Source organism: Podarcis filfolensis (assembly GCF_964270895.1).
Source record: "Podarcis filfolensis genome assembly, chromosome: 16".
Lineage (NCBI taxonomy): Eukaryota > Metazoa > Chordata > Lepidosauria > Squamata > Lacertidae > Podarcis > Podarcis filfolensis.
The window spans coordinates 27,744,489-27,758,069 of NC_139620.1; the positions used below are offsets into that span (position 1 = coordinate 27,744,489).

Here is a 13,581-nt window from a genome sequence, read left to right on the forward strand (position 1 = left end):
ACCGATGGGATTCGCAGCAAAATGTTGCGACGCAGAGTGGTGGTGTTCTATGTCCCAGAGACACTTTCAGACCCTCCCAGTGTCCCTATTTTCCGGGGGCAGTCCTAGATTAATAGAAGCCATCCCAGTTTCTAATTTGATCCTGGAATGGTCCACTTTTCCTTAGGATGTCCCTGTTTTCATTGGAGAAATGTTGGACGGTATGGACCCCTGAGCCAAGGAGATAACTAACTATACAACCTTCAGAAGACCTCTGAAGGCAGCCCTGTATAGGGAAGTTTTTTAATGTTTAATGTTTTATTATGTTTTTACATATGTTGGAAGCTGCCCAGGCTGGCTGGGGCAACCCAGTCAGATGGGTGAGATATTATTATTATTATTATTATTATTATTATTATTATTATTAGTTATAAGAGTTTTAAGGTCATATATTAAAAAAAATAAATGTTCATAACTGTATATATAAACCACATGTCTGAAACCCCACAGATTAGGTCCTGAACAAATTGACCTCAAATATTTCTTCAGGGTCAAAGTGGGAAACCTCCCCATTGTCTCTTTCCTCACAAATCCTGTCCTCACAAATCCTGTCTTAAGGGCACATTCAAGATATGAACAGGGTGTGAGCCTGTGACCTGTGACCTAGATTCAGGAATTAAGTAGTTATAATAACAAAAGAGTGGCCCAAACCCAGGTAATGCAATCAGGTAACTTGCCAGACAGGAGATAAACAACGCACTCAGATTTCTGTTGTAGACGGCCTTTTCTGTGATGTCGGTATGATGCATCTGAGGGGTGGCCTTGGGCTACACCCCTTCTGTGATGTAGGTATGATGTTTCTGGGGATGGTCTTGGAATCCAGGGCAGGCAATTTAAAATGTCTATATAAGGGCTTGCACGCATGGCTCTGGGTCCTCCTCTTTCCTTGCGTGTGATTGTGAGCACCCTGTTGCAACAGTTAATAAAGATCAGGCTTACTAACTGCTTTGCTTCTCAATATTCTCTGGTTGGTCTCTGTTATTTTCTCCTACCGATAGAGAACCTACAAAAGGACTCTATATGGGCTCTTGGGTACCCCATCAGGAAAAAGGAGCAGTGTTTTTTACTTATATCATATTATTATTACTATTTGATAGGACGACATTCCATAGCCACTGAACATGCTCAGTCTTCATTTGACTGCGCTCTCTCTCTCTCTCTCTCTCTCTCTCTCTCTCTCTCTCTCTCCTGCTTGGTACTTTCATATTTATCTGTTTGTTAGATTTCTACCGCACCTTTCCTCCAAGGAGCACAAGGTGTTGGCATACATGCAATAAAAATGACCCCTGCAGAGGCCCTAAAGAGTGTGGGGATAGGGAGGAAGGATCTGGCCCTTTTGCTCGCTCCCATCCTCATTTTGCTTCCCTGCTCCAATTCCCAACTCTAAGGGAAAGACTTGATCGATCCTCTTCCCTGTAACTCCCCGTTCTAACCTGGGGCAAGTTATGGAGTGGAACGGGGCTGACAAGCTAACGTGGCAGCTCCATCTATTTGTCACAGCTCTGCTCGCATCGTATTTCAGTCGCTCTCAGCCTATAATTAGTTCCTTCTAAAGGACCATCCATTGATCATTGCTTGGCTTGACAGAGCAGAACTTCCTCCAGGCAGGAGCAGAATAAGGATGTAGGAACATAGGACACTGCCAGATACCAAGTCCAACCAACTCAGGCTTGTCGACACAAGACTTGCAGTGGCCCTCCAATAATTCAGACGGGGTTCTCTCCCAGCCCTGCCTAGAGATGGTGGGGATTGAATCTGGGACCTTTTGCATCTAAAGCCAACTCTCTACCACTGTCAAGGACTGGGCAGAGAAGAAGACAGTTCAGAATTACAGCAGGGGTTTGAGGGAGGTCACAGCTCAGAGGCAGATGAGGGGAAGAGCTGAGAAATAATGGGAGAGGAGGAAGAGCTGACAGACACAGTGTCTTTAGAAAGCATTCCAGCCCCCGGCCTCCCAGAACCCGGCAGGCATTGAAAGTAGGAGAGCAGAGAGCTGAAATAAAAAGATTAAGGTCTTACGTATATAATAAAGGTTCATAAATGTACCAAGCAAACACGTACATAAATATATAAAGCACATGTCTGAAGCTGCACAGGAGAACAGCCATGAAGCCATTTTGACTCCCAAACTGAACAGGTGTTTACTCTGCAAAGTCAAATGGAAAAGCCTCCCCATTGTCTTTTCCTTCACAAATCCTGTCTTAAGGGTATGTCTGTGTATGAATAGGGTGAGCCTGTGACTTGGCTCAGGAACTAAGTGTTTATCATTACAAAAGACTGGCCAGGCTCCCCAGGGTATCAATCCAGTAAGCATTAACAGGTAACTTGCCAGACAGGAGGTAAACAACACACTCAGATTTCTGCTTTAGCCCGCCCTTTCTGTGATGTAGGTATGATGTTTCTGGGGGTGGTCTTGGACTCCAGGGCTGCCAATTTAAAATGTCTGTATAAGGGCAGACACACCTTGGTTCTGGGTCCTCCTCCCTCCTGCGTGTGTTGAGTGGGGACCCTGTTGCAACAGTTCAATAAAGATCAGGCTTACTAGCTGCTTTGCTTCTCAATATTCTCTGGTTGGCCTCTGTTCTTATCTCCGACCGATGGAGAACCTACAAAGGACTCTATAAGGGCTCTTGTGTCCCCCATAAGGGAATAAGGGCAGATTCTCGTTTATTACAGAGCTCAGAGGCAGAGGGCACATCTTAGCACCCATGGTGATGACACATAAAGGGAGAGAGGGAGGTGGTAGAGACTCACTCGGAGCAATGCCATTACTCCAAGAGGCTGCATTTCTAAGCCTCTCTCTGTGAATATTGAATAAAAAGCAACTGGTAAGAACTTTCCTTGTCTTCTATGTTCCTGGCAACCTACTGTGGGGGCTGGATTCTCTGACGCCTGACAACCACTGAGCTGAGACTCGTGGGTGGGTGCATATGTGCAGATACCAATACATGACTGAGACGGGTCTCCTGATCTTGAAGGTTTTACCAGGTGAGCTACTGTCCTGGGATAGGGATAGAAGTTCTTCTCTGTACACCCACTTGCCCACCCTCCCTGGGCTCACAGCATACTGGCAGTCCTGGTGAAATAGGACTTGCAACTTGAGGCTGCTGCAAGCACAAAACACAGTGGCTCAGCTGCTCCCTAGGGCATATGTCCTCAAGACACCACAGTCTCCACTGACCTTCCCTCCACATAGCTATCAGCCTTCCCTTTTTTTGCAGGAAATTCGCTTATTCCAGTGCTGTTTCCAGCTGCTTCCCGCTGCTATTCCGGATTGTTAGATATCCCATAGACTGTCCCTGGGACAGGCGAGGCTGCTGATCCCTTATTTTCAAATCTGAAAGTTGATAGCTATGTCCCTCCAAGGAAACTGTTATAAAAATTTTAAGGTCTCAAATATAGAATAAATATTCATAAATGCACACGTCTAAATATATGAACCATGTCTCTGAAATAGTATGGGAGAGCAATCCTGGAGCCATTTTGACTTTTCCAATGAGCTCAAATATTCCTCTGCAGTAAGGGAGGCAAGTGGGAAAAGCCTTCCCATTGTCTTTTCGCTTGCAAATCCTGTCTTAAGGGCGTATTTGTGTATGGATAGGGTGAGCATGTGACCTGGATTCAGGAACTAAAGTATTATTAACCATTACAAAAGAATGGCCAGGCTGCCCAGGTAATGCAGTCAGTGACCATTCTCAGGTAGCCTGGCAAAAAGGATTTCTGCTGTAGACCGCCTCCTCTGCTGTAGACCGCCTCCTTCTGTGATGGATGGATGGATGTTTTAGGGGGTGGTCTTGGGCTACAGGGTGGGCAATTTCAAAAGTCTATATAAGGGCTTGCGCACCATTGTTCAGGGTTCTCCTCCCTCCTGTGTGTGGCGAGTGGGGACCCTGTTGCAACAGTTCCTTGAATGAAGATCAGGCTTACTAGCCGCTTTGCTTTTTTAGTTATTCTGGTTGGCCTCTGTTATTTCTCCTACCAATAGGGAACCCACTTAAGGACTCTATATGAGCTCTGGAATACCCCATAAGGGAAAAGGAGCAGGTTTTTTCTTATAACAAAACTGAACCCTGGGAAAGCACCCCAGCACCATGGCATCTTTCCCTGCTTGGAGATTGCAGTTCTTCATGTTTGTTGCCTTATTGTTCATGCGTGTTCATGGCATGCGTGCTTATGATGGAAGTGTGAATGTATCTAACAAGGACTTCTTCCACAACACCAACAGGAAGGGGCTGCCCGAGACAGATAGTGAAGCAGATATTTAATATTTTGGATTGGGAATGAATGGGACAGAAGAGGCCTCCCATCATGGAAAAACTAAGAACTCTGGATTTATTCATTATAATTTCAGCTTACATCGTTTCAGCTTTTGTTTCACATTGTGCGTTATGTTCCCTCTTCCCCAAAGCAGATCACGACATCTGGCAAAGTTGAAAGTTTGGCACAATTCTATTCCCAAGGCTGCCCCCAACTTGGTGAGTCAATTGTGGGGCTACACTATCCATTTCAATGCAACTATACACAACTTGTAGATTGAGGTGTGTGTCTTATAGGCTAGGCCAGCCTTTCCCCTTTGGGTTACTGGATGCTGCTAGAGTAAACCCCCATCATCTTATAATAATGGCGCTTCCCAGCTAGGGATGATGGGAGCTCTAGTCCAGCAACATCTGAAGATCGAAGTCTGGGCTAGATTACTTTTCCAAGGCTAACAACAGTCAGGGGGGAATTAGGTGCAAGTGACACTATTTCTGTACGGGGGGGGGGGGTGTGCTGAATTCAAATATCAAGGATGCTAATTTTTTGTTGCTTAGGCACTTGGCCGCCATCTTGTAAAATGGCCACTAATGTTGCCGTTTTTGGTTTCTGCAAGTGGTCTATCAAACCTATCAAGTTTTTTTTTCCCAGCTTGAATATTCTGCAGCTACCTTCACAAGGATTACATGACATTAGCTGGCAGCTAATGTCTAGCAATTTGGGTAATGTTCCACGGCAAAGGATTCTGGGGGGCATTGCCCTGTCCGAAGCCTATGGAGGTGAGGGCCTAAGGCACACCCCCAAGCGGTGATCCCGGGGGAGTTCCTAGTTGATGTGCATCAGCAGGACTCCCCCTACTGGTGGTTAACCCTTCCCAGACTTCAAGCGAACAGGCTGAAGCCAGATAGTCGGTTAGGACCAATGCCTAAGCCAATATCGCTCATCACCTGTAACCAGTAAAGTTGTGGCCTTAATTAGCCCATTAACCTTAATATTTGTGTCATGTGTCTTTATTTCCACTGCGGGGGGGCGGGAACTCACCAAGCAACATAAACAGACCACCTTTGCAGGAAAATGCAGAAAGATTAACAAGGCTGCCTTCAGACATCAGAAAATTTGGCACCCTACATTTTTTGATTTAGCGTGTTCTCCAATAAATGAGAGCACGTGTTGCGGTGTGGGCCACCGGGCCAGGCCTCTTGTTGCCAGGCAGGTTAATAGTTGTTGCCTGGCATTGTGATTGGATAACCGGGTTGCTGGGGCAAATTGTATGTTGCAAATTGGGTGGGTGGGACCATAGTCTTTAAATATTGGTGCACTCTGGTTTCTCTTTCTCTTTGCAGAGTGCATCGGATCACCTGCCCGCCCGCCCTCTTTTCCGGTTGACCTTGCTTTGCCTGTCATGGGGTCGTCTGCCTTGGCGCAGGGGCCTAGTAGGAATTTTGCCATTTGGTGATTGGCTGTGCCATTTGGTTTTTGCCTACTACTCAGCAATTCGTCACAACTTGTAAGGTTGCGGTTAGGCATTGGTTATAATATGCTGGTGGTGGAGGGGTCAGGATAGGCTGTGCCTGCCCCTCCTATTGCACTGAAGGGAATTCCGTTAAAGGAATCCTGGGGCTTGCCACAATTTCGTCCAATCCCTGTCATGGGACCAGGGCCGCCCAATCCCTGTCATGGGAATCCCTGTCATGGGACCAGGGCCGGCAAGCTTTCGGGGAGCTGCTGGGGTGAGCGGCGTGGGTCCGACGCTTAGCTCAAATGACCCCCAAGTTTGACTTTCCCTTCTACTGGCTACCAAGGACCTCAGGATGTCAGTTCTGTCCCAGGCGGGGGGACAGATAGTCATAACCAATGTCTAAACAACCACTCACTGATTTTGTATTTTAATAAAGTTGTGGCCAAAATAGTGCCCAAAAAACCAAAACTAAATTACGTGTTAGGTGTGAAGTTATTTGAGGGGTGGCCTGGGGACCTACACACGCAAAGCACACTTTTTTTTTTTTGCTAAGGAATTAATTCCTCAGCAATGCCAACAGGATTTCTGGAGGCCTCCTCAGGATTTTGAGCCAGTCTGTTAACAGAATGAAAGCACCTTTCCCCAAAAAAATAAGCAAAATACAATCGTCAGATATTGCGTTCTTTTCTCTTTGCCAGTTTTGTTCCAACTCATTCAGCGTTCAGATCAGTGGCTAGAAAAGGATCACAGTGAAGATGCATGGATATGAAGATGCCACGAATCCATCACCCATCATAATTATTGAACTCGATAGAGACACCTAGGAGGGGCCAGAAAGCTGGCCAATCAAAACAGCCAAAAGCAGAGGGAAGAGATGATTGACAGCCAGCAGGGAGCCATGGCTAACGGTGGCGTCTCTGGAAGCGTAGACTTTGCGACCATGAAGAGGCTGCGGTGGGCGGAAGTTGTTGGTCATTTTCAGGGAAGTCGTTCCAGCGCTTTTGTAGTAAAGGGTGTTGACAAATGCATTCAGCTAAATAGAGGAATGAGAGAATGGTTTAGCAGTTACTAGTGGATAGGTGCTGGCATGTATTCATTTAGAAAGATTTATAAACCGTTTGTCATATGACGCTGAATGTGGAAAGTGTCAGTTTGCATTTCTTAGTGCAGAAAGCGTTGATCTGATGTGTAGAGATCTTTCCTATTCTAATAAATTCAAGAGGGTTCTGGAGGCTTCTCTGTGTGAAAGAAACAAGCAGAAGGTTCGTGATGTTTGGCTTACTCCTTCAGAGAAGCTGAGTACAGCTGGCTTAAACTGGTCCTGTTATCTCTTCTGTCAAGGTCATGCTGGCTATAATTATAGGCCAGGAGGAGCCTGGGTTTCACTTTCTCTTTCTATCGCTCTCCCTTCTGGTGTGGTGTTCTGTACATAGCTTGCTTAGCGTTAAGGTTTAGACTTTTTATAAGTTATTGTAAGTTTAAGTTATGTTTGCTGCAACTGGATTTCCTATGGACTGTGCCAGTCCTGAATGTATTGGATTTGTGACCATTATGCTCATTTGCCTTCAGTAGCAGTAAAGCTCTGCTGGATGAAATATTAATTGCCTCTGGTCTATTTTTGGGGAATCCTGCAATGTGTTTAAGTTTTTACTCTGCTAACTATACAGTGGTACCTCAGGTTAAGAACTTAATTCGTTCCGGAGGTCCGTTCTTAACCTGAAACAGTTCTTAACCTGAAGCACTACTTTAGCTAATGGGGCCTCCCGCTGCCGCCGCACCGCCAGAGCACAATTTCTGTTCTCATCCTGAAGCAAAGTTCTTAACCTGAGGTACTATTTCTGGGTTAGCGGAGTCTGTAACCTGAAGAGTATGTAACCTGAACGTATGTAACCCAAGGTACCACTGTACATTGGAATCTGCCTCTGATCAATACTGAGTGGAATTCAATGACATATGTCAATATATACCAATATATCACAGCATATACCAGGGGTCAGCAAGGTTTACTGGCCATGGGCCAGACTGGTACAGCACAATGCCGGAAATCGCATCTGTGCATGTCTGTGGTGCCGGAAATCGCTTCTGCGCATGTCTGTGGTGCCGGAAATCGCTTCTGCGCATGCCCAGATGCTGAAAATTGCAACTGCGCAGAAGCGATTTTCGGTGTCTGGGCATGTGCAGGCTCGCTTTCTGGTATCTGCGCATGTGCAGACATGATTTCCGGCACCACTCGGCGAGTCCCCGCGCCGCGCTGCACTGGTTTAGCGTAGTGCGCAAGGGACTTGCCGAACAGGCTGCTCAGTTCGAGGATGGCTCATTGGCTGGTAAAACAGTCTTCGTGGGCCGACCCCTGGCATATACCAATATATCATGATGACTGAAATAGGGATGGAGCTCTGTAGAGGCATGGGCTGGCTTCATGGTTTTTCCCACATCGTGATTTTTGCTGGCACCTGCTCTTGCGATTCGCTGCCCCCCTGCATGACGCTGGGGAGAGCTGAACTGGCCAAGTTAACAAGGGCTGCAGGAATCGAGAGAAGCATTGGCTGGCTTCACGGTTTTCCCCACGTTGTGATTTTTGCATAGCACACACTCACACATTGTGATTCACAAGATATTGCCAGGTCAAAAATTATGAAACCAATAACGCAATATGGACTTCAAACCACTGTGGCTAACAATGGCTGTGTTTTCAGCTGACAGAGGCAGTATTTCTTTGAATACAGTGGTACCTTGGGTTACATACACTTCAGGTTGCAGACTCCGCTAACCCAGAAATAGTGCTTCAGGTTAAGAACTTTGCTTCAGGATGAGAACAGAAATCATGCTCCGGCGGCACGGTTGCAGTGGGAGGCCCCATTAGCTAAAGTGGTGCTTCAGGTTAAGAACAGTTTCAGGTTAAGAACAGACCTCCGAAACGAATTAAGTACTTAACCTGAGGTACCACTGTACAGGATGCTTAGCTAGATAGGCCATTGGCCTGATCCAGCAAGGTCTTCTTGTGTCATTTTAGATTGGGAGCCATTTTTGTTTTTCGAAAACCACAGCCTTTTTTGGCTAAAAGGAGAAACATGAGCAACAACACAGAGACATAGAAATGTTTGGTTTTCTCACCTGTGGCTTGCTGATTGGGATGTTCTCTTCGAACACAGTCCATTGCACCACTTCTTCGCAGTTTGGGGTGGTGAGGGAGCCCTTGTAGCGATAATATTTGGAGAGTAAGGCCATGTTGGGGAGGAGGTTGCTCAGAGAAAACGTGGAAGCCAACTCGACATAATCCTCTAAGCAGAGAAACAGAAACAGAGAATTGGGGTGTGAGGAAGGGAAACGAGAACTCCATTTCAAATGGAGAACTTACAGAAATGCATTGCCGTAGGGGAAACTGCTTTGCTAAAACATGCCTGTGAGGGAAATTTGCACTAAGATCCTGCTGGATTTTCATGAGCATTTTTATTTATTTTTTAAATGAATTGATGTGAAGAGGGAACACAAGACTACAAAAATAAGGCATGATGGTTAACAGCAACAACCGGGGGAAAGAAAGACATAACATCTTACAAGTACAGGAAGAAACACTACAGACAGAATAATTGCCACACACAGGAAGAGTGAAGATATAGTTTGAGTTCCTCACTTGTAGCTTTATAAATCATTTAATGTGTCAACACGAATAGAAGTTATTAATATTGCAGTTGTTGTATAAGAGATTATTATTATGACCAGAATGTAATGGAAATTAATAAGATTTTGGAGCGCAGAGATAAAGCAAATAATCAATTCATCAAATCTAGCACACGGGGGGCACTTTATCTAAATGATATAATTCAGTATTTGAACAGTTGGTATCAATAATTGTATTATAAATTGGCATTGTTATAATGAGGCTATTATTGGATTGTAAGTGAAAACTAATAAAATTATTATTGAAAAGAAAAGAAACTGAAATTGGTAGATTCACCCAAACTTGCTGGCATGTTGCTTTCCCTTAGGCAATAATCAATTGAGACCAAGCACTAGCAAGATCCCCAAAAATGTATGGTGTGCGTGTGGCCCTGATCCACCAAATCCAAGCATTCTAAAGGATTGCCTGAGGCTCGGTGCTCACCTGCACGAGTGATATTCCTCAGGCCAGTGACGATGGTGTTGTAATTGGTATTGTCTGCATCAGAAACCTGCAGAGCAAAAATCTAGTATGCATCTTTGGTACTTGACCCATTGCAAATTCCCTTCGTCCTCAAGCTGTTACCCCTCCAGCATCAAGCAGACAAAGGTAACCAAACAGAATAAAGTCTCCTCCCCACATTGTAAACATGGCCTCCGAAAACCTTGCTTCAAGTTAGAATTTTGCGAATGAACCTAAATTATGGATGGATGGATGAATGATAGATAGAGATAGATAATAGATAGATAGATAGATAGATGATAGATAGATGATAGATAGATGATAGATAGATAGATGATAGATTAGATAGATAGATAGATAGATAGATAGATAGATAGATAGATATTGATAGATAGATAGATGATAGATGATAGATAAATAGATAGATAGATGATAGATATAGATAGATATAAATAGATAGAGATAGATGATAGATAGATGATAGACAGATAGATATAGATAGATAGATAGATATAGATAGATAGATGATAGATAGATAGATAGATAGATAGATGATAGATAGATAGATAGATAGATAGATAGATGATAGATAGATAGTAGAGATAGATAGATAGATAGATAGATAGATAGATGATAGATAGATAGATAGATAGATGATAGATAGATAGATAGATGATAGATAGATAGATAGATAGATAGATAGATAGATAGATAGATGATAGATAGATAGATAGATAGATAGATAGATGATAGATAGAGATAGAGATAGAAAGATAGATGATGATAGATAGATAGGTGATATAGGTAGATTAAACAGATAGATGATAGATAGATAGATAGATAGATAGATGATAGATAGATAGATGATAGATAGATAGATAGATAGATAATAGATAGATAGACAGAGATAGATAGATAGATAGATAGATAGATAGATAGATGATAGATAGATAGATAGATAGATAGATAGATAGATAGATAGATATAGATAGATAGATAGATGATAGATAGATAGATAGATAGATAGATGATAGATATAGATAGATAGATAGATAGATAGATAGATAGATAGATAGACAGATAGCTAGATAGAATAGTGAATGAACATATAGGAATGTATGTGTCTCCTGTAGGTACTTTAAATAACATAACAGCAGCTGCTTCTCAGGAGATACCTTAAACAAGAAGCTCAAGACAGCAAGTCCATTGGGGTGCCCTTTGGCTTCTGTGATGGTTTTGTACTTGGTGTTCATGTGAACAATGTGGAGCTGTGGAAAACAAAATGAGAGTTATTCAGAGCAACTTTGGGGATATTCATTCACTGGCAGACTTTAAAGCAGGGGAGGGCAGGGTCAACTGGTAGGTCCCTGGGTGACTTGTCACAGATTGACATTCCCAATTTGCTTAACAACAAACGGGACTTTTCCCTGCCTAAATCCTGCAGCTGAAATTAAGAGAGTTGCCCAGGGGGTAATTTTGTCTCAAAAGAATGCAAACTCAGTCTTGAAATCAAAGTCAAAGGTCTAGAACAGATAGAGTTGCCATATTTCAAAAAGTAAAAACCAGGACATCCCAAAAGTGTAGAAAAAATTGACTCGCCAAGACCCAGGACAAATCCCCCCCCCCCCCGGACGTAAATTACACCATTGAAATCCCGGTGATGTGGACATATGGCAGCCCTGATAATAGAGCTTTCCAAACCCTGTGTAGCGACATTTGTGTATCGGCTGCAGTGTTTAGGTGTGTCGCACGAACACTCCCCACATTCCTCCAAGGGCTGGAAAGGGGTTCGTTCTGGTTTGCTAGTAAAACTGAACTACTGTGTTGTGAAATGATGAGTGTCTAAAATGTGTGTTACCAGCATGAAAAGTTTGGAAAGCTGTGATCTAGAATGTGCTCCAAAACACCCTATTCTTTCCTTCTAACTATGGTTACACTTAAAACACTATTTAGTAAGACTACCAAAAGAAACTTTGCCACGGCCACTGTGATATCATTAGACTTGTATAGTAGGCTTCAGATTTACCAGGCCGATTTGCCAGTAGGGATTTAATCAATAGATCCCTTAAAAGGTAAAGGACCCCTGACAGTTAAGTCCAGTCGCGAACGACTCTGGGGTTGTGGCGCTCATCTCGCTTTACTGGCCGAGGGAGCCGGCGTTTGTCCGCAGACAGTTTTTCCAGGTCATGTGGCCAGCATGACTAAGCCACTTCTGGCGAAACCAGAGCAGCACACGGAAACGCCGTTTACCTTCCCGCCGGAGCGGTTCCTATTTATCTACTTGCACTTTGATGTGCTTTTGAACTGCTAGGTTGGCAGGCGCAGGGACCGAACAACAGAAGCTCACCCCGTCGCGGGGATTCAATCCGCCAACCTTTCAATCGGCAAACCCAAGGCTCAGTGGTTTAGACCACAGCTCCACCGCATCCCAATAGATCCCTAGCTTGCTCATATTGTCCGCAGTGCAGTAGGATATGCCTCATACAATCGACACCCTGAGAGCATACACAGAGCCTATTCTGATAAGGGATCCCTCTTAGTCTGCCATTTAGCACTTCTGATGGAAATACATTTAATCTGGCTTTGGTAAAGAGACGCCGATAAGTTGGCGCAGACAGATTTCTAAGATATGCCGGTATCTGAAAATTGTACCCGTAATGATTTCCTACTGCTATTGGACCACAGATAACATGAGATTGAGATTGGAGATCGCTATGTGATATGTCCCAAGCCTTTGCCTCAGAGATTCAAGGCCGGTATCATAGCCCAGATGGTACAAGACAGAAGGTGGCATTAAGACTAAACAAATATCGTCTCGGTCTCCCTCTCCCGGGGGGTTGTCTGTACGAATCTGCATTTTATTCTGAATCTATGTTACTGGTTTTTGGACCACAATAAAGATTATTCTTATTATTTACCATATTTTTTGCTCCATAAGACGCACTTTTTCCCTCCTGAAAAGTAAGGGGAAATGTGTGTGCATCTTATGGAGCGAATGCAGGTGGGAGGCAGGCAGGAAAAGCCCCCAAGAGCTGCACACACACTCCGTGCGGCTCTTGCAGGCTTTTCCCCAGGAGGGAGAAGGGACTGACTGGCCACGTCAGTCCCTTCTCCCGCCTCGTAGAAAAGCCCACAGGAGCCGCACACACTTTAAAGTGTGTGCTGGCTTTTGTGGGAGGTGGGGGAAGGGGACAGAGGGCAGCCCCTCAGTCCCTTCCCCCACCTCCCACAAAAGCCCCCAAGAGCCGCACTCCCTTTCACTAGCTGCGTGGAGCATGTGTGCGGCTCTTGGGGGCTTCTCCCTCCTGGGAAAAAGCCTGCAAGTGCCGCACACACGCTCCACGCGGCTCGTGAAAGGGAGCGCTGAGCAGAGCCTGGGATGCATGCAGGCTCTGCTCAGTGCTCCCTTTAAAAAAAAATTTTTTTCTTGCATTCCCCTTCTAAAAACCAGATGCGTCTAACGGTCAGGTGCGTCTTATGGGGCGAAAGATACGGTAGTAGTCACGGAGAATCCTGGGAATGGTGGTTTGCTAAGAGTGTGAGGAACAGATTTTAAATTCTGGAACAGGCAGCCACATATAGAACAGAATAGGCAGCCACATATAGAACAGAACAGGCAGCCGCATATAGCTAAGGGGGGCTGCATTAGCTAACCAACTAATGATGGCTGAAAATATGACTAAATAAGGAAAGGAATGTTCAGAGG

At 44.6% G+C, this 13,581-nt stretch overlaps 1 protein-coding gene across 4 annotated transcripts in view; it reads right to left on the bottom strand.

The window, feature by feature from the left end:
• Positions 1-6,345: 6,345 nt before the first annotated feature.
• LOC310751246 (carbonic anhydrase 15-like) overlaps positions 6,346-13,581 on the bottom strand; it is a 42,765-nt gene continuing 35,529 nt past the window's right edge. For all 4 annotated transcript variants that reach the window (XM_083590502.1, XM_083590503.1, XM_083590501.1 and 1 more), the window contains 4 exons: positions 11,051-11,143; positions 9,858-9,924; positions 8,867-9,033; positions 6,346-6,785 (listed from right to left, as the gene is read on the bottom strand). In XM_083590502.1, coding sequence (XP_083446628.1) covers positions 6,573-6,785; positions 8,867-9,033; positions 9,858-9,924; positions 11,051-11,143 — 540 coding nt within the window. In that variant the 3' untranslated portion in view covers positions 6,346-6,572. The remainder of the gene's footprint in view (positions 6,786-8,866; positions 9,034-9,857; positions 9,925-11,050; positions 11,144-13,581) is intronic.